A 25,093-nucleotide genomic window follows, 5' to 3' on the forward strand; every position below is an offset into this window, starting at 1 on the left:
CTGGGACTGAGCCCCGCATCGGGCTCCCTGCTCCGCTGGGAGCCTGCTTCTTCCTCTCCCACTCCCCCTGCTTGTGTTCCCTCTCTCACTGGCTGTCTCTCTGTGTCAATAAAATCTTAAAAAAAAAAAAAAGGGAGGGAGGGGCACCTGGCTGACTCAGTCGGTAGAGCGTGTGACTCGATCTCGGGCTGTGATTTTGAGCTCTGCAATGGGTGTAGAGATTACTTAAAACCCCAAAAGAGTAGTAGGGAAAACTGAGGTGCACCAAAATGCTAGCATGTCAGTCTTTCATTTTCTAACATCCAATACCAACAGTCTTTCAATGGGAGGAGGTTGAGGACTCTATAATGTGTGTGATCCCAGTTCTAATAAAGCAGGGAATAACTTTGTCAGGTTTTTTGTTTTTCGTTTTTGTTTTCATATGCAAGGGAAGGCAGCTGTCTTTATGTGAAAAAGAGAAGAGAAGATAGTTTGTGATTTAAGTGTGAGGAAGTTTTCAGAAACTACTGAAAGCGTGGTGAGACCATACTTGGGGTGTGGAGGTGGTTCTTGCCTGGCTGCACACTCGAATCACCTGGGAAGCTTAACACTTCTTTCCTGGCATCACCCCTGGAGTCTCAGATGACCCTTTTAGAACTCCTGCCATCCCTCCCCCAAGAGATTCCAAGATGTAGTCTGGAGTGAGAACCACTAATCTAGAGACTCTACCTCAGCATAGAGCAACTGCGCGAACTGACTTGTGACCTTTACTTTGCACGTAATCGAATGATTATTTGGCAAACAAAACTAACTTCTCCTTCAGGGGAAGCAGATCTAACTGCCTAGTTATTATATTCATGTTCCTAGAAGCAGCAGGATTCTAATAGAATCAAATGTCATGGAAAAATCCAGCAAGATCACAATTTACCTCAAACTTCCTAAGCAAGAGTAAAACAAGGTTTTAAGAAAATTTGGTCCTGCTTACTGCAAGCACGGTTAAAGTTTTCAAGTGCGGGTCCCATGCTACCCCGAATGCTGTGGGCAACTCTCCTGCATCACTAGAACCGTCAGCTGCCCACTGTGGGCCCTCATTCACTCATCCATGATATCTCCTGGGGGACCCGGCCCCACTTAGACCCCCGATGCCTAGGTGCCTGTGAGCCTTGCCACCACCCTAGCTGAGGAGATGAGGGCTAAGCACTGATCTAAGGACAGCTTACCTATATGCACACAAATCAGCTTGGCCAAGCAAGGAATTCTATATAGAAAAATCAGGAGGGAGCAACAACTAAGAAAGTAGAGACACCAGCCTGTGATTCAGAGGGGTGCAGGAGATTACAGCCAGGAGCAGAGATGTGATGAGAGCCACCCCGTGTGTCTTGGAGAGACAGAACAGTCCTGCTCTCTAGAACAGCTGCTGGCTTTCTCCTGCCAAACCCCAAGTAGCCTTGCAGTGAACTCCCTTTATTTTGAAGTAGTTTGAGTTTCCAGTGGTTGCAGCCAAAAAAATCAAACAAGGTGTCCATATGTTTTTAATATTTAAAGGAAACAATTTCAAATATACCAGAAGATAACAAGTAACCATTACAAGTCAAATCAACAGTTTTGATATTGTAACAATGTCCCCTCCACAAGGGAAAATTGTTTATATTAATCGTTCAAGGAAGGTAGTCGACTCTCACTAGGGGTGTGGATGCTGCGTGGGCAGGGTGGATCTCTCTGGGAGGTGGTTCTTGTCTGGCTGCACATTCGAATCACCTGGAAAGCTTAACGGTTTTCCCCCCAGAGCTTCATATGATCGTTTTAGAACGCCCACACCCCAGACGATTTTAGGGTGTAGTCAGGGTCGAGAACCACTAATCTAGAGACTCTATTGGTATATTATTCTGGACTCCGCAGTGAGAGCTAAATATTTTCTTGGTGGATCTTTATTCTGGTTAGTTGAGTATCTTAAGGGTTTTGTTTTTCTCTCTCCTAAAGTGAATCCTCATCTGAGGACTTTTATGGGCATGCATATTTAAGAAAAAATACCTAATGTGCTAGTTAGTGAATGGTTTGAGGGTGTTGTGTTGCACTCAGCCTTCAATACTTTAGGAGTAACTGCCCACGTGTGACCTATTTAGTAGTGTTTGAAAGCACTTATTTCACTTCATCTTGCTTTTCTAGTTATTTAAATTTAACAAGTTTTATAGGCTACGGGTAGGAGTCTTGATTATTACCCTCATTTTGCTTAATTAAGGCATGCATGAGTTATGCTCAGTCTTATAGCATCTTTACAAATGAACAGTTAAGAATTGCATAGCTTTTGTTTTTTAAGATTAGGAACAAAAGCTCTCTGTTCACGTAGTCTGCTATCATACTGCTAAAAGGTGAGAAAAGCATGTTTTTTCGGAGCAGCCACTAATCCAGTGCGGAGATAATCACGGCGCCCACTACCTGTGATGGAGGGAGATGAGGGTCCAAAATGGGCTTGTCTTAGCATATTTTCCCCTTCTAGAACACAGTTCATAAAATGCTCCAAGTGCTCACTGTTGTTTATGTACCGACGCCGAGCTGAACCCTCATGGGAACTGTTCGTCCCCTTGCCCCGCGTCTCTTCCGGGCTGAAGTCTCGTTCTTTCTATAGACAAAGTGTAGCAACCACTTAGATAAAAGACCGGACCCCCAAACCAAAATGAATCTGTGCCATTAAAGTGGGGCTTGGCTATCTAGGTGGTAGGCATGGCTTTTTTTTTTTTTTTTTTAAGCCCGAATGAGGTAGAATAATAAGTGCAACTACGAAACATGATGGTAATATTGAAGTTCGAAAACCCGGGCGGGGAAGACTTTGAATGAGGCTGCGAATAAGCGGCCTTTTGCTTTCATTTGACCGACTCCGCGCAGGCTCTACCACGTGTTTCTCTCCCGCCTCGCACTCTCGCAGCAGCGCCCACCTTTCTGTACGGAAACATGGCGCCGCCCTGCGTGGGGCTGGCACCACCTGGCTCCGAGCCACCGCGGACCGACTGGGAGCCTGCTTCTCACATCTCCGTACGGAAACATGGCGTCTCCCGGCTCGAGCCTCCGCCCACTAAGCCCCCTCGGCCCTCACCGGACCGCGCCCCCCGCCTTTCCGTACGGCAACATGGCGCCGCCCTATGAGGGGCGGGCGCCTCCCGGCTAAAGGGCTGCGTCCTCCTTCCCGACGCTTGAGGAGCGGCCGCACTGGCCGGTACCCACCGGAGCCGGGCTGGGAGGACGGCCCGCAGCGGTGTGAGGGATGCGGCCTCGGAAGGGCAGAGGCTGAACGTCCCGTGCTCGCCACGCATCGCTCCGCGCCTCCGCCGCGGCGCCGGCGCCCGTCTCATTCCCTGCCCGAGCGGCAGGAGAGAGAACTCCGCGGCAGGTGAGGGAAGCGGACGCAGAGGCTGGCCGCCCTGCGGGGCCCGCAGAGGCGGCGCCAGGTGGAAATCACAGGCATTTCTTAGCCTCCTCCGGGCCGGTCGGGTCCGGTGCTGTCGGGTGGGGGCGAGGGAGAGGCAGGGACGGCGGTGGGGTGCGGCGTAGGGCGGCCTTTGTCCCACCCCTCGAGGCCGTGCTCGTAGCGCGCCCCTCTTCCATCGCTGCTGCCGGCCCGCCACTCCTTCGCCGGCCCGAACAGTTGTTTACAACGGAATCCGGACGCTGAGAGTGAGTGGCTCTGGGTGCCGGGGGGGGAGCGGTTCCCGGCGTCGGTGGACAGAGCGCCTTGCCTTTGCTGAGAGACCCTTTCTGCTGGGGAGTCTCTTGTGGCGGCTTGGGCCCGGCACGTAGCTCGGATAGGTCGCCAGGGCCAGGAGCCTCCTACCCTCGGTTCCCTTTTGGGGCGGAGCAGGAGTTGGTGATCGTTGAATGAATGAGCACGCTGTAAGCAATCCGTGGTTGCTGTAGCCCTGTAATTATAGCTAGCATTTGTGGAAAGCCTGTAGTGTGCCACAGCTGTGATGCACATTCTGTCGTCTAATCTTCCCCCAAATCGAAGAAGTAGGTAGCTGCATTTTACAGATGAGGAAACTGAAGTGCCACAGCTAGTAAAGAGCCAAAATTGGAACCCAGGTACGTCTGAGACCAACGCCCATCCTTCCCACACTCACTGACATCACAGAGATGACACAGCTGTCAACAAATGCTTAGTGGGCATCTGTTTGGAAGATAGACTTACACGGATGGAGCATATGTGAGAAATATGGTTGGTGTTGGGCACGAAGAAGTTAAAAATCTCGGTGAAGAGGTTTTTTTTTTTTTTTCTTTTTAATTAGCAATTTTACAGGCTGGCCCCAACCCGTCTTTCCCTCTTCATCACCTGCCACTTGTTCTGCTCATTTTCGTGTGCCTTCACATGTGCCCTCTGAGTGAAATGTCCCCCCTTTCACCTCCTCTCTCACTCTAGACATTTTTTAATTGGGTGAAATTCTGGTCTTTTCAAAAGAACAGCTCAAATGTCACCTTTTCTGGGAAGGTTATCCCAGCCTCCTTCCAGGTGGAATTTGTTTCTCCCTCTACTATGTTCCCTTAGTGGTTTCATCGTGCCAAGGCTTAAGCTTCACTCTGTCTCCTTGTGAGCATGTTTCCCTCTCCAGACCTATTTAAATAAGTATACATTGAATTGGATCTAAAGCAATGATGCATGCCAGATGTGCGGCCACTAGCCTGAGGAGAGTTCAGAGAAAGGGGCAAACACTGTGGGGAAGTGTCCTGGGAGGAGTCGGACTCGAGCTGAATCTTAAAAGGATGGGGTTGGTTTACTAAACTGAGTGTTAGAGAAAAGCGTGCCTTCCTCCTCCCTGCGCAGTAAGAGTTACTTCATCCTTTCTGAGCTCATTCTCAGAATGTGAAGAGGATAAAATTAGAAGTGTGTGCGTTTGTCCTTTCTCATAGAATATGCTGGCAATGTTATCTTTTGGATCTTGGAGCATATCCAGAGCCTGATAGGATTTAGGACGGAGGAGATGGGTGTCTGGAGTGGGATGTTGGAAGGTAAGGGGAACTGCATTAAAGCAACCTTCATATTAATAATACAGGCCTGGTAAAAAAAAAAAAAAAATACAGGCCTGAAAATGTCCATTCCGGTAACTTCATTCTATTTAATGGAGGGATCTGAAATTTCAGATAATTATATCAAGTGCTTCTTCTCTGTCTAATGTGCAGAAGAGAGTCTGCCAGACGTTTTGGAAGCAGTCATCATTTCTTTTGATCCCTGGATTACCCTCCAGGTGTATAATAAAGACTAATTAGTGTTTATGAAAATGTTTTGTGATCTCCAAGTACTGATGGTACCAATGCTAATTATTTGCAGTATTGCGAATGCAGAAACATTGTGTCTGTCTTTTCCCTTAATTAGAAACACCTTAGGAAGAGAGACCTCTAGGAAAAAACTTGGGGAAAAAACTTGACAAAAACTTTTACAGTAGAAAGAGGCTACAATTTCAGGGCTTTTTTTTTTTTTTTTTTCTTAACTGGCCCAAGTAGTAGTATTCCTGTTCTAACCAGCAACTTAAAAAATTAAAACCGCATCCAACCCCATACATTGTGGTTGTTTGCAACTTCCTCCTTACCATCTTTTCCTGCTGACTGGCAAGAAGTTAATAAAAATATTTGCCCCGGGGCGCCTGGGTGGCACAGCGTCTGCCTTCGGCTCAGGGCGTGATCCCAGCGATCTGGGATCGAGCCCTACATCAGGCTCTTCTGCTATGAGCCTGCTCCTTCCTCTCCCACTCCCCCTGCTTGTGTTCCCTCTCTCGCTGGCTGTCTCTATCTCTGTCGAATAAATAAATAAAATCTTTAAAAAAAATAAAAATAAAAATAAAAATAAAAATATTTGCCCCACATATTCTTACATGCTTTGGAAGATTCTACTTTCTATGTGTCATCCCTAGTTATCCACACCACACAGAGAACCAGCTCCTCAGCCCAGTGTGTGGAAGCAGAAGTTAAAAGCATGATTTCCGAAGACTTTTCATATCGGCTCTCAGGAACGAAAGTAAAGAATTGAAGAACTGAATCACTCCTAGATTAAAATGGAGGCAGGCAGTTGATAGTATTATCTTCCAACAATGTACGGTCCTGTTTTCTTTTGACATGGTACTTAGGAGTGGTACAAAAATATTCAAACTCGTCACTCTCTATCTGAGGTCCAGGTCCATAAATTTGATAAATCACCAGCGTTATTTTACAGGTATCTGTTTAATCATTGAGGTAGAATATGATAGCTGGATAAGATCTTCGCAAGCCCATTCATTTTTACAGGTGAGAAAATTGAAACCCAAAGAGAATGGTTTGCCCAGAGTCATGCTGCTAGTTAGCGACAGAGCCAGAACATTTGGTTCACTTTTTTTTTTTTTCTTTCCTAGGAAAGTGAATAAACTTAATTGAGAATGTCTGAAAACCCTGACAAGCCCAATATAAATGAAGCAGGAAAATCAAAATCGGATGATTCTGAGCAAGACCTTGAAGATGCTGTGGAAGGTTCTGATGCAGCTCTGCAGAAAACAATGAAGTCGGGCTCTCCCAGCACCCAGAGAGTGCAGAGACCTCATTGTAAGCAAATTTGACTTTGGTTAGAAGCCATATTATCATTGTCTTCAGATGATATTTTGATTAGGCTGCCTTGTACTTGTGGCCCTGAGCTGGGTTCTAATAATAGGATAACATCGCCAATAACTAGTATTTAAGAACAGCAAGTTTCTCAACTGGCAGCCTAGTCACTTGTGGGTTTTCTTTTTTCCTTTTTTTTTTTTTTTTTTTTAAGATTTGATTTATTTATTTAAGAGAGAGAGAAAACTCGAGGTGGGGAGGGGCAGAGGGAAAGAGAAGGAGAGAGAGAAGCAGATTCCCTGCTGAGCAGGAAGCCCTGCGGGCTCCATCCCAGGACCCAGAGATCATGACCGAGCCCCCCAGGTGCCCCCACTTGTGGGGTTTCGATTGCTTGAGAAATTAAAATTTTAGGATCATGTCCAGAATATTCCTGTCTTCCTACAGTCTCTATGGCATTCCACTCTCTCTGAAGTGCTCTGAGAAACAGGGTGGAGTGCAAATTGTAGCTTTAATTTAAAAAGCATCTGTAAAGTCTGAGGCAGGTTCCAGCCAGGACTGTGCTTGTGCAGGTTAAAAAAGAAATAGGTTCTGAATGTGAGTGTGGTCACCACACCCTAACTTCATTGCCTGAGGGGTTAGTTCCCACGAGGTTGAGGGGATTCAGTTTGCTGAATGTGTGGTGAAGTCATGTCAGATCCCTGGCAGGGAGCGGGCCTCACGGATGAAAGAGGGGTAATTTCCGCAAGTATTCCCAGCAGTCGCCCCAACTCATGTCTTTTATTAAGAATACTTAAGCTTTTTGAAGTGAGTCCAAAAATGAAAGTTTTAAGAGGGAGTGTCACAGTCTAAGAATGTCAGTGCTGATGTTATCTCTTTAACGTGTAGATGATCAGTAGTTCTTCTTATTTGAAAGAAATATGAACATTTTTGGGGTTTCAGGCGTGTTTCTTTCAATGATCAAAGCCCATCCCAGATAATTTATTAGTCCCCACAGTATTCTTTTTTTTTTTTTTAAATTAAGGAAGCTTTACGCTCAATGGGGGCTTGAACTCACAACTCCGAGAGCAAGAGTTGCATGCTTTACTGACTGAGCCAGCCAGGCGCCCCTCAACATAGTATTCTTCTAGCAAACATTATGGGCCCCATATTATTGTGGTTTAGTATCACATACATTTTTTTTTTTTAAGATTTTATTTATTTATTCGACAGAGAGAGAGACAGCCAGCGAGAGAGGGAACACAAGCAGGGGGAGTGGGAGAGGAAGAAGCAGGCTCATAGCGGAGGAGCCTGATGTGGGGCTCGATCCCATAATGCCGGGATCACGCCCTGAGCCGAAGGCAGACGCTTAACCGCTGTGCCACCCAGGCGCCCCCTAGTATCACATACATTTTGATAGATATACCAATAGGTTCAGGGAAACATGCTGTTGATAAGTCTATTATGCATGTGTTAGGCCATACAGAAAAAAAATATTTTTGCAGAAAAAAGTTAGGTTCTCCCAGCACCCAAAGAGTACAAAGACCTCACTGTAAGCAAATATGACCTTAGTCATTTTGGTCTCAAATACATATAGTAAGGAAGCTTCTGTTTTCTTGTTTTTATTTATTTTTTAAGATTTTATTTTTACGTAATCTCTGTACCCAACGTGGTGTTCGAATTCACAACCCTGAGATTAAGAGTCTCATGCTCTCCTGACTGGGACAGCCAGGCACCCCTATTTTTCTTATTTTTATTTTTTTTAAAGTAGGCTCCCTGCCCAGTGTGGGGCTTGAACTCACAACCCTGAGATCGAGTCACATGCTCTACTGACTTGAGCCAGCTAGGAGCCCCTGTTTCCTCATTTTTATTTTTTTTAATTTTTATTTATTTTTTTATTTTTTATTTTTTAAAGATTTTATTTATTTATTTGACAGAGAGAGACAGCCAGCGCGAGAGGGAACACAAGCAGGGGGAGTGGGAGAGGAAGAAGCAGACTCTTAGTGGAGGAGCCTGATGTGGGGCTCGAACCCAGAACGCTGGGATCACGCCGTGAGCCGAAGGCAGATGCTTAACCGCTGCGCTACCCAGACGCCCCTGTTTCCTCATTTTTAAAATGAGGAAAATACACTTATCTCTTAGGATGGTTGTAAAGATTAAACGAATTCATATAAAGCATTTAGAATAATGCTTGGCACCTAATAAATGCTCAATAAATATTAATTATTAATACTACTGGCATGTCATCTGTTGCATTTAAAGATACCAGGACTGGGTGCCTGGGTGGCTTAGTCATTAAGCGTCTGCCTTTGGCTCCGGGCATGACCCCAGGGTCCTGGGATGGAGCCCCGCATCGGGCTCCCTGCTCTGCTGGGAGCCTGCTTCTTCTTCTCCCACTCCCCCTGCTTGTGTTCCCTCTCTCAGTGGCTGTCTCTCTCTCTGTCAAATAAATAAAATCTTAAAGAAAAATAAAGATACCAGGACTGATTGCTGTAATTTGGATGTATATGGTTTACATGATGGTTTTATCACCTACAGTTTCTGATAAAGGAGGACCATTGGTATAGATCTTTAGTCATTCTTTGATGGCCTTGCCTTTGGCATCCTGTCAGTCTAATGGCATGACTCCAAATTAATGTCAAGCTAACACTAGACTATATTATCTGAGACTATGTAGTTATGTCCGTAAGGCAAGAGTACTTAAGCTGGGACCCATGATTAAGTGTTAGGGGGTCCTAGGAACAGCTAGAAAAGTATATCAACATTTGTGTGCATATGTATTTTTTTAGGAAGAAAGTCATGGAAGATTTCATTAAATTCTTTGAGAAGTCTATACCAAAACGAGATATAAAATCAGTGCCCTAAAATATTCCTCTGGCTTCCTTGCTCTTTCTCCTTATAGTAATAAGTAGGCACAGGGCTGTGAGCCTCTGTGGTAAAGCTCAGACCGCATAGTCTGGGGCCTACCGCATCAGGAAGCAGCACTGATCACACAGATCATAAGTAAGAATTTATAAAATACGAAATTAACTGCAGACATTTGAGTTTATAGTAACTCTAAAATCACTTCTGGAATTCTACAAATTAAAATGTAAATAGCAAAAAGATAACCTTTAACCTTGCAAATTACGATAGAGTAATAATTTATGGGCAGAATTGCTATTGGTAACTGTGATATTGTGATTTATAAAGAAATCTATTTGTTTTTTTGTCCAGTTCCTGGCAAAGAGCTTCTTCGGAATTTCCTAAGTGTTGAACGCCAGAAAGGTGTCTTTTGTTATGTTAATGAGGACTTTGGGAAAGCACTTAGGTCACCTGAGGATGGGGGCTGGTTGCCAGGGGACCCAGTCATGTGATTAGAGAGTTGGAACTTTCAGTCCCATTCCCCAACCACCACAGTGGGGAGAGGGGCTGGAGTTTGAATCAATTGCCAATGGCCAGTGAGATTTTTTGTTTTTTAAGATTTGATAGAGGGAGAGAGCATGCCTGGGCATGTGGGGGGAGAGGCGGAGAGAGAGAATCCTCAAGCAGAGGCCCCACCAAGCAAGGAACCGGACCTGGGGTTCAATCCTAGGACCCTGAGATCATGATCTGAGCTGAAATCAAGAGTTGGCTGCTTACCTGACTGAGCCACCCAGGCGCCCCACCAATGGCCAGTGATTTAATCAGTCATGCCTATATAATGAAGCCATACAAACCCAAGAGGACTGTGTTTGGAGAGCTTCCGGGTTGGCGAACACGTGGTGGTGCCGGGAGAGGGGGGGTGCTCCGAGCACGGGGGCTCCGTGCCCTTTCCCCGTACCTTGCCCCCTGTGTCTCTTCGTCCAGCTGCTCCTAAGTTACATCCTCTTATACTAAACCAGGGATCTGGTAAGTGAAATGTTTCTCAGTTCTGTGAGCTGCTGTAGCAAGTTAATCAAACAAGAGGAGGGAGTCTTTGGAACCTCTGATCTGTAGCACAGGCGACAATGTGGACTTGCGACTGGGGCAGTTTTGTAGAACCCAGCCCTAACCTGTGGGATCCGATGCTACCTGCAGGTAGATAGTGTCAAAATTAAGTGGAATTGTGGGTCCCCCGGCGGGTGTCTGACCACGGCTAGCCCCCGCACACGTTGGAATTTGGGTGCAGAACCTTTGGTAACTGATAGAGAATATTGAAAAATAAAAAAATGGCTGGCTCGTGAGAATTGGTTGACACTAATCTGAGGTGGTGATTTGATTCTAAGAGATGATCTGTTCTTTAAACAGAGAGCTCCTCAGAGTAGGTAAGGATCAAACTGTAACTTAATGTCTCCTCTGAGATTCTCTACTTCCATCTGCTTCTCTGCTCACAAAGGATCTTCTGTTCTGGTGTTTAATCACCTGTTGACCAGTGAAAGATGCTGTATTCAGATGAAAAACACCAATTGTTATTCCAGTTAATATTTTCCATTTAGCATTTTGGTTTATTAAATCAGGTCTTTGTGAGTTTAATTAGTAGATCTCTGTCATCCTTAGATAAATGGATGACACCAAGTTCTTACATTTCTAAAAAAAATTTTATTTTTATTTATTTTTTTTTAAAGATTTGTTTTAGAGGGTGAGAGAAGGCACACATGTGCGTGTGGGCGGGGTGGGAAGGGGACACAGGGGAGGGGACGGGAGGGGTGCTGGTGGGGGGGGGAAGGGAGAGAGAATCTTAAGCAGACTCCATGCTGAGCACAGAGCCCAATGCAGGGCTCGATCTCACAACCCCGAGATCATGACTTGAGCCGAAACCAAGAGTCAGACGCTCAACTCATTGCGCTACTCAGGAGCCCCTAAAGATTTTATTTTTAAGTAATCCCTACACCCAGCATGGGGCTTGAATTTACAACCCCGAGATAAGAATCCGCGTGCTCTACCGACTGAGGCAGCCGGTGCCCCTGTGAGTTTAATTAGTAGATCCCAGGCATCCTTAGATAAATGGATGACACTAAGTTGTGTTTTTTTTTTTAAGTTTATTTATTTATTTAAGTAATCTCCACACTCCGTGTGAGGCTTGAACTCACAACCCCTGAGATTGAGTCACAAGCTCTTCCAACTGAGTCAGCCAGGCACCCCTAAGTTCTTACATTTTTAAAGCTCATGACTAGACTTTGAATTATGGTGTCTCCGTGTTGAGTCAATCAGTCAATATTTATTAAGCTCCTTCTGGGTACCAGGAATCCAGCAGTGAGCCAGCAGGCCCACTTGGTCTCTTTGCTCATGGAGCTCACCGTCTAGTGAGGAAGACAAAATAACAAGCAATTTCTACACAGTGCAGTAAGTTCTGTGGGTAAACTTTTCCCTTGCTTTCTCTGTACTCGGTCTATAGTAGTTTGGGGTGACATTTGCCATTTGGGAATTCTGAAACACAAAATAGTCCCACCCCACACCCCTGCCATGAACAATTCCTGTGTGTAGATCTGTAATGTATTCTGATCGTGTCTTAGAATTGGAGCTTTTCTGTCTTTTGATCAGGTACTCTTCATTAATAAGTTTGGTTTTAAGTACTCTCTAAGTTGGACAGCTCCTGTAAGTGGGTGTCTGATGTTCTCAGCACTTGGTACAAACTGTTTTGTCCCAAGTGTGCCCAGAACCCTGAGAATACTTTTAACCTGTAATTTGGAAGAGTCTCCTCTTTCATAGAACATTCCTTCGGTTATCTTCTTTTTGCATATTAAGAAATAATGGCCCTGGAAGATTTAAAGATTTAGGGGCGGAGGGAGATGGAGAGAGAGAATCCCAAGCGGACTACCTGCCGAGTGTGGGGCTCCTAGCCGGCTCGACTGCACGACCCCACGATCACTACCTGAGCTGAAACCGAGAGTCAGACGCTTAACTGACTGAGCCGGCCAGGCACCCCTGGCCCTGGAAGATTCAAATAACTTGTTCAAGGTCACATTCAAGAGTCTTGATTAGAGGGAGCTGAATTTCTTCCTGACATGCTCTGTCCATTGTGTTTCATGACTAGGCAGCATGTGAACTGTGACTATTTCTCATCACCCAAATGCCCTAAGTTGTTGAAAAATGGTAAATTTATGTGAAAACTTGTTGTGTTTCTGTTATTTTCATAAGTTTAAGATGATTAGACATTTGAAGAGTTTTGCAAAACGAGGGTTAAAACAGAACTTGGAAGCCCTGGTGACGATCCTGAATCTCTAAGAGATAAAAACTTGGCGCGCCGGGCTGGCTCAGTCGGTAGAGCGTGCGGCTCTTGATCTCGGGGCTGTGGGTTCAGGCCCCATATTGGGTATAGTGATTACTTAAGTAACATGTTAAGATAATATGAAATTTAATAACTTCTGATGCTTGTTGTTGATATACCACAATGGAAGTTCCATTTTCTGATAAATGGCAACAGAAAACATTAGCTTGAATAAATTTAATAATCAGTATGCATATAGCAAATTCCTGCTTAGTGCCTTTGAATTTTTAATCAACTTTATTGAGGTAATTTCTACATAATAATTTGACTTTTAAGTATGTATTTGAGTTTTGGCGAATGCATTTACAGTTGTGTCACTACTGCCACAATTATGAGCTGCTAGAACATTTTCATCACCTCCCTGAATTCCCATGCCCCTGGACAGTGAATCTTTCCCACCATTTGATCATAGCGTATGACCCATTTAATGTATTGTTGAATTTGGTTTGCCAAAAAAATTTTTTTTTAAAGATTTTATTTATTTATTGGACAGAGAGAGACACAGCGAGAGGGAACACCAGCAGGGGGAGTGGGAGAGGGAGAAGCAGAGTTCCCACTGAGCAGGGAGCCTGACGCGGGGCTCGATCCCAGGACCCTGGGATCATGACCTGAGCTGAAGGCAGACGCTTAACTACGGAGCCACCCAGGCGCCCCCATTTCCCTGATTCTAAAAGGAAAAACCTACAGTGTTCTATCTGCGTGGGGCAAAACCCAGTCCTTCCTCCTGTATTTTTTTCCTGGATGTCTCTTCTACTAAGCACACAGAGTATATCACTTCTTGTTACCAAATGTGTGGGGTTTTACCCCCCTTCCCCCCACCAAGCAATTTTCTGTGACACCAGCTGGGTGCCTTACACTTCAACTAAATTCTGACACTATTTACCCAGAGATAACATCAGATCTTACAGGTGAAGGGCTTAGTCCCACAGGAATACCCCCCCCCCCCAATCCCTCTGCTTTGGACACTAGTCACAAGTCTAAGTTGTCACCTGTGCTTCTGACCAATCAGCTATAGATTGGAGATTCCAACGACACCTCTATGGATTCTATTAATTTGCTAGAGTAGCTCATAGAACTCAGGGCAACACTGTTTACTGGCTTATAAAACTGGTAGATGAAGAGCTTATTGTTTACCGGTTTATTAAAACCAGCTAGATACATGGGGTGGTTTGGGAGGATCCTAAGTGCAGGAGCTTCTGTCCCTATGGAGTTGGGGTGCATCACCCTCCCAGTGTGGCTGTGTTGGACAACCTGGAAGCTCTCTGAACCCCCTACTATTGGGACTTTATGGAGGCTTCCTCATATAGGCATGATCAATTATTAACTCCGTTCTCAGCCCTTCTACCCTCTCTGAAAATTCCAGCCTTTTAATCATGGCTTGGTCTTTCTGGTGACCAGCCCCTATCCAGAAGCCAGCCAGGAGCTCATTCAGAGTCACCTCATCAGAGCAAAACATGCTGCTTGTGCTTAGCACTTAGGAATTAACAAGGGGTTTAGGAGCCCGGTGTCAGTGAAGGGGTCAAAACCCAAATATTAAAACGAGATGCTCCTAGTGTTCTTATCACTTAGGAAATTAGAAGGATTTTAGGAGTCTTGTGTCAGGAACCAGGGGCAGAGACCAATATACGTATTTTCTGTTATCTCACCCTGATGATGAATGACGCTGAGCAGCTGTTTGTGGCCTACTGGCCACTTGTGGATCTACTTGGAGAGATGTCTGGTCAGATCTTTGCCTATTTTTTACTGGTTGTTGTCTATTTTTAAGTTACAAGAGTTCTTTCTGTATTCTGGATACAAGTCCTTTATCACCTACATGTTTTGCGTATATTCTGTCCCATCTGGCGTGCCTTTTCATTTTCTTGATAGGAGTCTTCCACAGAATAGACGTTTTAAATTTTGGTAAATCACAATTTATCAATTTTTATTCTCTTATGTTGAGTTTTTTGTATCTTCAAGAAATTTTACCTAATTCAAGATAAAGATTTCACCTGTCTTTTCTTGTAGGGGTTTTATAGTTTTAGCTCTTATATTTAGGTCTGTGGTCCATTTTGAGTTCCTTTTTGCTTATGTGAGGTAAGGCTTGAGGGTCATTTTCTATACAGAGAACCACTTATTCCAGCACCACTTAAACTAATCTTGCCTCACTGACCACATGCATGTGTATGTACGTATGTGTGTATCAGTCTGTTTCTGGGTCCTCCCTTCTGTTCACTTGATCCTGTAGATCTGTCTTCATGCCAAAAATACACTGTCTTGATTGTTGTAGCTTTAAAGTAGCCCTTGGAATCAGTTAGTGTAAGTCTTCCAACTTCGTTCGTTTTCCACAATAGTTTTCATTTCTCTAGGTCCTGTGCATTTCCATGTAAATTTTAGAATCAGTTTGGCATTTTCAACAAAAAAGCTTGCTGGGATTTTTACTGGGATTGCATTTTATCAATAGATCAATTTGGCAGAGATTGGCATCTTAATAATACTGAGAATTTTTTTTAATATTCTGTGGAAACACTGAGAAGAATTTTTGTCGAGTGTTCCCAACTTCCCCTTATGTGACTGAATAAAGATTTTTTACCAGACAGGATATGACCAGCTCTTAGATTTGGTTCTTTTTTTTTTTTTTTTTTGGTGAGCAAAAGAAAAAAATAAGTGGAAGGTAAATAATTTTTGGCTAACCTAAGACGATCTTTATAACCATTAAACCCCGTGCAAACCAGTGACAATTACGTATCTCGTTTTAAGCCTAGATCTTTTCCCTATCACATAGAATTAATATATCCTTTTAATCATCTTCTAGGTCAGTGCTTTTCAACTTATGGTTTCAAAACAGTTGTGGTGTAATATACAGGGTAGTAGCTTTAGAGTTTTTTGAAGAGCACCTGCTGCCCTAAACTACTTGATGAAATTTTAATTTGGGGAGATTCATTCCTGGCACAGTGTTAGTGGTGGCGTGAAATGTCAACTGCTAATGGGAACAAATGAGGAAATTCTAAATTGGGGGTCTCCTTTCTTAAATTTAGGATAGACAGAAAGCAAAGAGATTAGGAAACAACCCTCCACTTCTTGGAAAATTTGATAGTCTGTGACTTAAGTTTGCCTAAGTCTCAGTTTAATTTAATCATTTCCACTGACCAGCCTCAAAAAAAACAAAAACAAATACTTTGAATGTTGGAAGTGGTCTCTGTTTTTAGGACTCTAGGTTAAAAGAAAAATGAAATGGGTGAAATTCTGTTGTTTGAAATTGCCAGAGTATTTTCATAAATAGAGGCATAACCAAAATTACCAGCTCCCTTCTGCTCACTGCTCCCAGAACCACTCCCTTCTGCTCACTGTCATAGAAATTGTAATCTAGAGAAGCACATCTCTTACACTGGGTTTTGTTACAGCTAGTCCTCCTCGATTTGTGACAGTAGAAGAACTTCTAGAGACAGCGAAAGGAGTCACTAACATGGCTCTAGCCCATGAAATTGTAGTAAATGGAGACTTTCGGATTAAACCGGTTGAATTACCAGAAGACAGGTAAGGCTGTTACTGAGTTACCTTGTTTAGCGGAACTCTGCCATTTACCAGTTCTGGAAAGGTCTTCTCCCCTTGATGTCAGTATATTCAAATGTATTTTTTCCTTTTGTATGCTGTTGCTAAAAAAAAAAAAAAAAAAAAAAAAAATCACAATACTTTTATACTTGGAATCACTAGTGTTTGGACATGGATCCCAGGACTACTGATCATAAATGAAAGGTCTAGGAAATCTCCTGTGGACATCTTTCATGTCAGCTTCCCCCTGTTGCCTAGGACTTAGCTGTCCTATCTGTGTTTTCGTTGTATTGTTTCATTCATTTCTTGTATCTATCACATTGTGCTGTGGTTGTTGGTTTACTGTGTTCTTCACCAGATTGTAAACTCTACAAAGATAAGGATTATGCGTTATTTTCTCTGTCCATATCATATTGAATCTAAAACTCTTGATTGTAAGGTGTACCTTTTAAGATGTCATAAGAAAGAAAACTCATTGCCATTATAATTGTCAAAGTGCCGTGATAAACACTGGGAGTCTGTTAGCCTAGGAGGAGGAATGGCTGCTGGGCTGCCAAGCTGTGTCGTGTGGCCCACATGAGCCTTCTGTGACTTTACAGACATTTCTTCCGTGTTCTGCAAAGATAGTACTTTTTCACATTATAAATGAAGAATCACTTGTTTTGCTCTCACAATATAAAGTCTATATATAAAAATATATAGACTTTTTTTCTTAAAGATTTTATTTGTAAGTAATCTCCAAAGGCTCAAACTCCTAACCCCGATATGATGCTCTACCGACCGAGCCAGCCAGGCGCCCCTAAAGACTGGTTTTAATGAGATGTTATATGTTAGTTGTTACAGTTTGGTACCTAATTGAGCAAGTGTCTCATAGATCTCATAGGAATAGGATATTTTCTAAAATGGAAATAAAGTCCTTCAGCCTATATACATGCTGAGTTGTTATCTTAAACTACTTAATCATAAATATCTTAAGAAATGTGCTGGTATCAGGGAAAATGAAGACAGCAGCTCTGAACACTTCAGTATGCTTTTTATCATATGGCACTGTTACCTGCTATTGATTGGCCCAATGTAATCTGTCAAGTGAGTTGAAAATTATTCTGTCCAGTAAGGTCTTTATTGAAATAAACCACTAAACTTAAAATAAGGTGTGTACTTGATTTAAGTATATCCAGGAAATCTTTCCTTCATCCAGATTATTTTTAAAATTTCTCACCCTCAACCTGTAGAATTTGTGCTTTTGAAAATGATTTGAAGCTCAAATATTTTATTTGTTTTTTTCTTTTTTCATTTGTTTCCAGTTTGGAGAAGAGAGTAAAGGAGATTGTACATAAAGCTTTTTGGGATTGCTTGAGTGTCCAGCTAAGTGAAGACCCCCCGACATATGACCATGCCATCAAGCTTGTTGGAGAAATCAAAGAGGTGAGGCAAAGAACAAATTGTGGTGCTTTTCTGGTGTGTTAGGCGTATTCAGCCTCTCTGTGTTACTGCACCAGAAGACTTGAAAGAAATTGAAGGATAAGTTAAAGTACTTGCTGAAATGTTGATTGAGACTATTTTTGGCTCAATGCCCTTTTAAAAATTTGAAATGAGCTATGATAACCTGAAGGCTTTACTTTTGTAAATGAAGGTATATATATATTTAAAGATTTATTTAGAGAGAGAGAGTACACACGCAGGAGCAGGGTTGGGGGGAGGGAAGAATCTCCAGCAGACTCTGCACTGAGCGCGGAGCCCAACATGGGGCTCCATCTCGCGACCCCAAATGACCCTGAATGCATGACCTGAGCTGAAACCGAGAGTTGGGCGCTTAACTGACTGAGCCACCCAGCTGCCCCTGAAAGTTTCTATTTTTAAAAACAGAATTATTTAAAGAAAACAAAAGTTATTTTACAATATAGGTGATTTATAAACATTTTAATAGGTGTGGATGTGTTCAATTTATAGTGGCCAAAAAGTGATTCAGTCTGTGCGACAGAGAAGGCATTAGGTAGAAGACTCTTTGCAAATACCTTTAGCAGTAGTATCAAAGAAGAAGTGTCCCCGTGGAACTTGGCATCTGTGCTTGGCTCAGAAGCTCACGTTACGTTTTTTCTTGCTTTTGACAGTTTATCTTGTATCTGGCTGACTGCTACATAAACCTTAAATGGAAACTTAAATAGCCGGTGTGAATGATTTGCAAACAGGGGCACCTGGCTGGCTCAGTCGGTACAACATGAGACTCTTGATCTCAGGGTTGTGAGTTCAAGCCCCATGTTGGGCATAGAGCGTACTTTAAATGATTTGTAAGCATGTTTTCTATAGATTGTTAAGGAAGAGGTTAAAATATGTTTCACAGTAGCATTTGTATTACAGTAACAATTGATAAGCCCTTATTTGGGTAATTGTAAATTCCTTTGCATATGATAAAAAATGATGTCTAAGAAACTTTGATCAAACTTGGCTGTGCTCTTTTGTAGACTCTCTTATCTTTCTTGCTGCCTGGTCACACTAGACTGAGAAACCAGATAACAGAAGTCTTGGATCTGGACCTGATAAAGCAAGAAGCAGAGAATGGGGCCTTAGACATTTCCAAGCTGGCGGAATTCATCATCGGCATGATGGGGACCCTGTGCGCACCTGCTCGAGATGAGGAAGTCAGGAAACTGCAGGACATTAAGGAGATCGTTCCCCTTTTCAGGTCTGTTCTCTGAAAGATGAAGGTTCATCACCTGCAGTGAGCTTAAAATACAGAGCTTTTTCTCTTTCTCTTTCTCTTTCTAGATTTATTCATCTTAGAGTGGGGGGAGGGGGAGAGGGAGAGCATCTCCAATAGGCTCCCTGCTGAGTGCAGATGCAGGGCTTGATTAGAGCTTTTTTTCAAATTTAGACTTCAAGGGTAGATACTCATGAGTTAAAAAAAAATTAAAAAGCAAACATTTTGTAAAATATAGAAAAGTAGAAAGACGGAAAAAGAACCACCCATAATTTTATCATCTAAAGGCAAAATCACTGTTAATCATGTTGATATTTTTTTTGTTTTTCCCCCCTCAACATTTTATTTTGAAAAATTGCAAACTTACAAAAAAGTTGTAAAAAAACCCCAAGAAAACAAAAACAGTGCAGGTTAACACTCATATACCCTTTACACAGATCTCCCAGGTTTTTTTGTTCGTTTGTTTTAAAGATTTATTTATTTGAAAAAAAGAGAGGGAGTGGGGTGAGGAGGGTTCAGTCTCACGACCCTGAGATCATGACCTGAGCCAAAATCAAGTGTCAGACGCCTAATCAGCTGAGCCACCCAGGCGCCTCCAGACACCGTGACATTTTAGCCTTAAATGTTTGAGCAGGTGTTTCCCAAGAATGTGGACATTCTATATATTCAAAAAACAGAGGAACCTGGCTGGTTCAGTAACTAGAGTGTGTGACTTTTGATCTCAGGGTTGTGAGTTCCAGCCCCATATTGGGTGTAGAGATTACTTAAAAATAAAATGAGCAAGGGGGTACCTGGGTGGCTCAGATGGTTAAGCGTCTGCCTTCGGCTAAGGTCAGGATCCCAGGGTCCTGGGATTGAGCCCCGTGTTGGGCTCTCTGCTCAGCAGCCTGCTTGTGTGCTCACTCATTTTCTCTGTCAAATAAATAAATAAAATCTTAAAAAATAAAATAAAAATCTTAAAACCAAAAAGCAGCCAGGACATTGAAGAAACTTAACACGAATATAATCCCATTAACTAACATATAATTCATATTAACTTCCTTTAGTCTTTTGGGTGCTTATTTTTAAGATTTTTATTTATTCATGAGAGAGAGAGAGGCAGAGGGAGAAGCAGGCACCCGATGGGGCAGGGAGCCCTATGTGGGACTCGATCCCAGGATGCTGGGATCATGACCTGAGCCAAAGGCAGACACCTAATGGACTGAGCCACTCAGGCACCCGGGTGTTTATTTCTAAACATATATAATTGTGATGAAATTTATGTAATTTAAAAAAAAATAGGCTGCACACCTAACGTGGGGATTGTACCATGACCCTGAGATCAGGGGTTGCATGCTGTACCGACTGAGCCAGCCAGGCACCCCAAATTTATATAATTTTTATGCTAATATTATTGACAGAGGATTGACATGGTGCTGCCTGAGAATTTGACTTTTGGTTAACTGCTTAGCTCTGTTTTTCCTGTGAACAGATAAAGGTGTGCACATCAAAATGCTACCATGCAGCGTGGCTTATGGGGAAAGTGACCTCTGACTGGTAAATTGCATCTGGAGTAAAAGACATGATAATGAACTATAAAATACTGGATGTCCTTTACATCCAGTACACTTTGGATGTCCTTTAGGGGAGTAGCTTTTATAACAGGTCATGTCCCTAGTGGAGACACTAGAAGCCATGCCGTGGAATTATTACAGAATATATTAGCATATATATATGTACACACACACACACACACATAAATATGTCAGCCAGGTGGCCCCCACACGTCTGTCTGCTCTTGGCTGTTACTGTAACTTGCTGAAGAGGAATGCTCGGTGCTGATTGTTGGCCATCTGTGTGACTGGATGATGCCAGACACGGGGCTTATCGTAATCTCGTGAGTCCAAAATGTTCAGCTGAATCTAAGAAGTCCTCCTGGTGGGCATTGCAGGCCTGACTCTTTCTATAAACATTATACCCTAATCATTTCATTTTTTTTTTAAATTGAAAATGTCATGGGGATAATCGTATATTCATGTGGAGTTGTAAGAAACAATACAGTACACGTTATCCAGTTTCCCCCAAAGCTAACATTTCACAAACCTATAGTGTATCACAACTAGAACATTGACATTGATACAATCCAGGGACCTCACTTAGATTTCCAGTTTTACTTGGATGTGTTTGTGTGTGTGTACATTAATTTTTATATCATTTTATCCCCTGTGTAAGTTTGTGTCTCCACCATTGCATTCGAGCTCTTGGGCAGTTCCAACACCACAGCATCTCTTTTATAACCAACTTAGATTTTTTTTTTAAACTCTCTGTAAGCATTTGCAATGGCTGCAAGATACTCATTTGCAGAGATATGGTTAACTATTACTCTGTTAAGATGGACAGTTAAAGTACATATAATTATTGAATCCTGCCATGAACATCCTTGCACATAAAACTTTTTTTTGTATTTTAGGTTATTTCGTAACTATAAGTTCTTAAATAGGATTACTGTGTCAGAGGATTGGAACAGTTTTAAGACTCTCATTGCATGTTACCAAGTTGCTTTCCAAAAGTTCCTTTCATTTTCAGCTCTTTTTTTTTTTTTTCTTTTTTAAAGATTTTATTTGAGAGCGAGAGAGAGAGAGCATAGCTGGGGGGAGGGTTGCAGAGGGAGAGGGAGAAGCAGGCTCCCTGCTGAACAGGTAGCCCGGATGGACGGATGTAGGGTTTGGGATGGACAGATGTAGGGCTTGATCCCAGGATCCTGCGACCGGGACCTGAGCCACCCTTATTTTCAGCTTTCTTGATGTCCTTATATAAGTATTTGGTTCATATAAAAATACTCTGCATTGTGAAGTTACCTCAGGGTTTAGAAAACATTGAAAAGACCTCCCCAAAAGGGGCTTCTGGCTGGTTCAGTCCGTAGGGTGTGCGACTCTCAATCTCAGAGTCATGGGTTCAAACCCCACGCTGGGTGTGGAGAATACGTAAAAATAAAATCTTATTGGGGCACCTGGGTGGCTCAGTCAGTTGGGCATCTGCCTTCGGCTCAGGTCGTGATCCTGGGGTCCTGGGATCGAGCCTTCCACTGGGCTCCCTGCTCAGCAGGGAGTCTGCTTTTCCCTCTGCCCCTCACCCCACTTGTGTTCTCTCTCTCTCTCTCACTCTCAAATAAATAAATAAAATCTTTTAAAAAAAATCTTAAAAAAAGAACACAAAACACCAAAAAAACCTCCTAAAAATGGATTTGTTCATTCATGCAACAAGCTCTTACTGAGCATCTCTTATGTGCTGGGCATGGTGCTGGAGTTAGAAATAGTGAGAGCTGCTTTTTTTTTTAAAGATTTTATTTATTTATTTGACAGAGAGAGAGACAGCCAGCGAGAGAGGGAACACAAGCAGGGGGAGTGGGAGAGGAAGAAGCAGGCTCCCAGCAGAGCAGGGAGCCCGACGTGGGGCTCGATCCCAGGACCCTGGGATCACGCCCTGAGCCGAAGGCAGACGCTTAATGACTGAGCCACCCAGGCGCCCCTAAGTGAGAGCTTCTAATAAGGCCAAGTGAGGAGTTCCTAGGAAGGGAGTCCTCTGAGGAGAGAGCTTGCAGCAAACTCAACCTAAACTCAAATTGCTATTGGGAAGAGAAGGGCCTGGGGAGCCCAGCAAAGTGGGAGTCCGTACACCGTTGAAAGGGAGGCTGCTGATTGTGGCCATGATGGAATGTGGCCATGTTGTCAGATCTTCTGATTTCGCCGGAGAGGCTGGAAATGGAGCTTTTTAAAAACACTTTGTGGGGGCACCCGGGAGGCTCAGTTGTTAAGCGTCTGCCTTCGGCTCAGGGCCTGATCCCAAGGTCCTGGGATCAAGCCCTGCAGTGGGCTCCCTGCTCGGCTGGGAGCCTGCTTCTTCCTCTCCCACTCCCCCTGCTTGTGTTCCCTCTCTCGCTGGCTGTCTCTCTCTGTCAAATAAATAAATGAAATCTTAAAAAAAATAAAAAAATAAACACACTTTGTGGGCACAAACGTCTTCGTGGGCTACGCCAGTCCGTGGCTGCCAGCGGGCAGTTTCCAGCAGTCGCTGGCCTGCAGGAGGTGGATTTGGGGAATTGCTAATGAGCATTCAGAGGAGAGGCAGAATGTCCCCTGGAGAAGTGGGCTGTGCCATGTACTTGGGAGGTGGACGGGATGGCAGGGGAGAGGCCATGAATCGTTCTTGAACTGTGTGTCTTTTCCGTAATAAACTCGCCCACACGTAAGGTCATTGTATCATACAGCATTCAGTCAATCCCAGAGGGCGTCAGGGAACTCAGAGGGCATATGACCCTGTTCTTCCTTCCTTGTGGGGCCACACCCAAGCCTGTACCTGGGTTCTCAGCTACCTCCTGCAAGTAGGTCACTCAGCTCCCAGGCTCTGGAGAGAGAGGTTATGGTATGTGACAGGCGGGATTGGGGCATCCTGAGCATTGGGTCAGGTCTGCCCATTGGGCACATTTAGAGTGTGAACTTGCAGTTCTGCCACAAAACTAGAACAGAAACCGTGCCCTGAAACTAAGAGCCTGGGGGAAGAGGAGAGGAGAGAGTTCTTATTCTTTCTTCCCTAGGAAAGTGAATTAGCCTGTGTGAGAGTGGAGACCGGGTGGTCCACTCTCTGCCCTTGAACTTGGGTCCTGGCTGTCCTTCCTCTGTGGCTGCCAGGGGGGCTGACCCAGTGCCAAGGAACCAGTTCCTGCCTAGACAGACAGTGGGGGAGCTGTGTTTGCTTGGAGGTAGGGCGTGGAGGAGTGGGGACAGAAGGCAGCTTAAAAATTTGCAGTCTTTTTAATTCGTTATTTAAATTTTTGTGTTTTCTAAATTTTTCTTTTTCATTAAGGTTATTCGTTGCTTATTTTTTATTAAGTAATCTTTATGCTCAATGTGGGGCTCAAACTCACGACCCTAGGTCAAGCGTCATATGCTCTACTGGCTGAGCCAGCCAGGCGCACTTCTAAATTTCTTTTTCTTAATCTACACTCTCATGATTTTCCAACTTGCTGCCTTTTTTGAGATGAAAAGCCTCTCTCAAATCTGCTTCCCTCTTTCCTCTAAGACAGTGCTTACTTGACACGTGCCCAGTTCTAAATGCTTCTCTCCCTTTTCTCTCAGGGCAATTTTTTCCGTGTTGGACCTAATGAAAGTGGACATGGCGAACTTTGCCGTCACTAGCATTAGGCCGCATCTCATGCAGCAGTCCGTGGAGTACGAAAGGAAGAAGTTTCAGCAGATTTTGGAGAAGCAGCCAAGTACGTCTAATGCTTTGTGGTGTCCTGCACTGTTTTTCCATTTCAGGTCTGTAGCTGGTTGCACAACGATACCGTTTGCAAAAGAAAACTAAAATTTTTGTGTGGGAGTGTTCTAATTTCAAGACCGAAAAGCACAAGACTTTGGACTTGACAATTGACAAGCAAGAGAAACAAGTAGAATATAAGAATAGAAATTTAAAAGAACAAAGAAGGCCTAAGTTAAATAGGTTTTTAATGAAAACACCAGTTTGGGGTATATGCTTGGCCTTGACTTTTAAAACATGACAGACTTCTTGTGACTGTTTAATTCACTTTCCCCTCTCTCGGAGGTACATGAAGAAATTTTACTTTGCCTCCTTTCTATATGCAGAAAATCTTTCTGGTTTTATACCCAGAAAAAGTCTCATTTTCATAAGCCTCTCAGACGACTGCAGGAGAACAGGGGACTATAGAACCCAAATCTGTGTTGCATTTCTAGGGTGCTTTATTGAGGGGGTGCGTTTTTCATCAACAGCTGACGTTCTGGGTAAATTACAGTCTTTGGATCCCATTTATTTATTTTAGGATTTTATTAATTTATTAGAGAGCGAGCACAAGCAGGGGTGGGGCAGAGGAAGAGGGAGAAGCAGACTCCCACCAAGCAGGGGAGCCCGATACAGGACTCGATCCCAGGACTCTGAGACCATGACCTGAGCCAAAGACAGGTGCTAACCCACTGAGCCACCCAGACGCCCCTGGATCCAATTTATTATGAGTCCCATTTAGCCTCTAACTTGGGCGGTCCCGAGGTGAAAATGGCAGTCTCCGGATAGACTGTGTTGCCCGACCAGAAGTTACTGCAGCGCCCAGAGCGGGTGTTCCTCCAGCTGCGGACAGAGAAGGCCGAGATGGCCCGGGAGGG

The 25,093-nt window shown here is 43.6% G+C and overlaps 1 protein-coding gene across 3 annotated transcripts in view; it reads left to right on the forward strand.

Moving 5' to 3' along the window:
- The first annotated feature begins 3,094 nt into the window (after positions 1-3,094).
- The window catches only part of TCP11L1 (t-complex 11 like 1), a 36,698-nt gene continuing 14,699 nt past the window's right edge, over positions 3,095-25,093 (forward strand). Inside the window, exons 1-7 of one of the 3 annotated variants that reach the window (XM_045808539.2) lie at positions 3,095-3,364; positions 4,876-4,974; positions 6,348-6,534; positions 16,096-16,228; positions 17,548-17,668; positions 18,706-18,926; positions 24,056-24,192. In XM_045808539.2, coding sequence (XP_045664495.2) covers positions 6,372-6,534; positions 16,096-16,228; positions 17,548-17,668; positions 18,706-18,926; positions 24,056-24,192 — 775 coding nt within the window. In that variant the 5' untranslated portion in view covers positions 3,095-3,364; positions 4,876-4,974; positions 6,348-6,371. The other 2 variants (XM_045808538.2, XM_045808540.2) reach the window with 2 other exon arrangements.

Source organism: Ursus americanus, chromosome 24 (genome assembly GCF_024610735.1).
Source record: "Ursus americanus isolate L20-20 chromosome 24, mUrsAme1.1.p, whole genome shotgun sequence".
NCBI classification, from domain to species: domain Eukaryota; kingdom Metazoa; phylum Chordata; class Mammalia; order Carnivora; family Ursidae; genus Ursus; species Ursus americanus.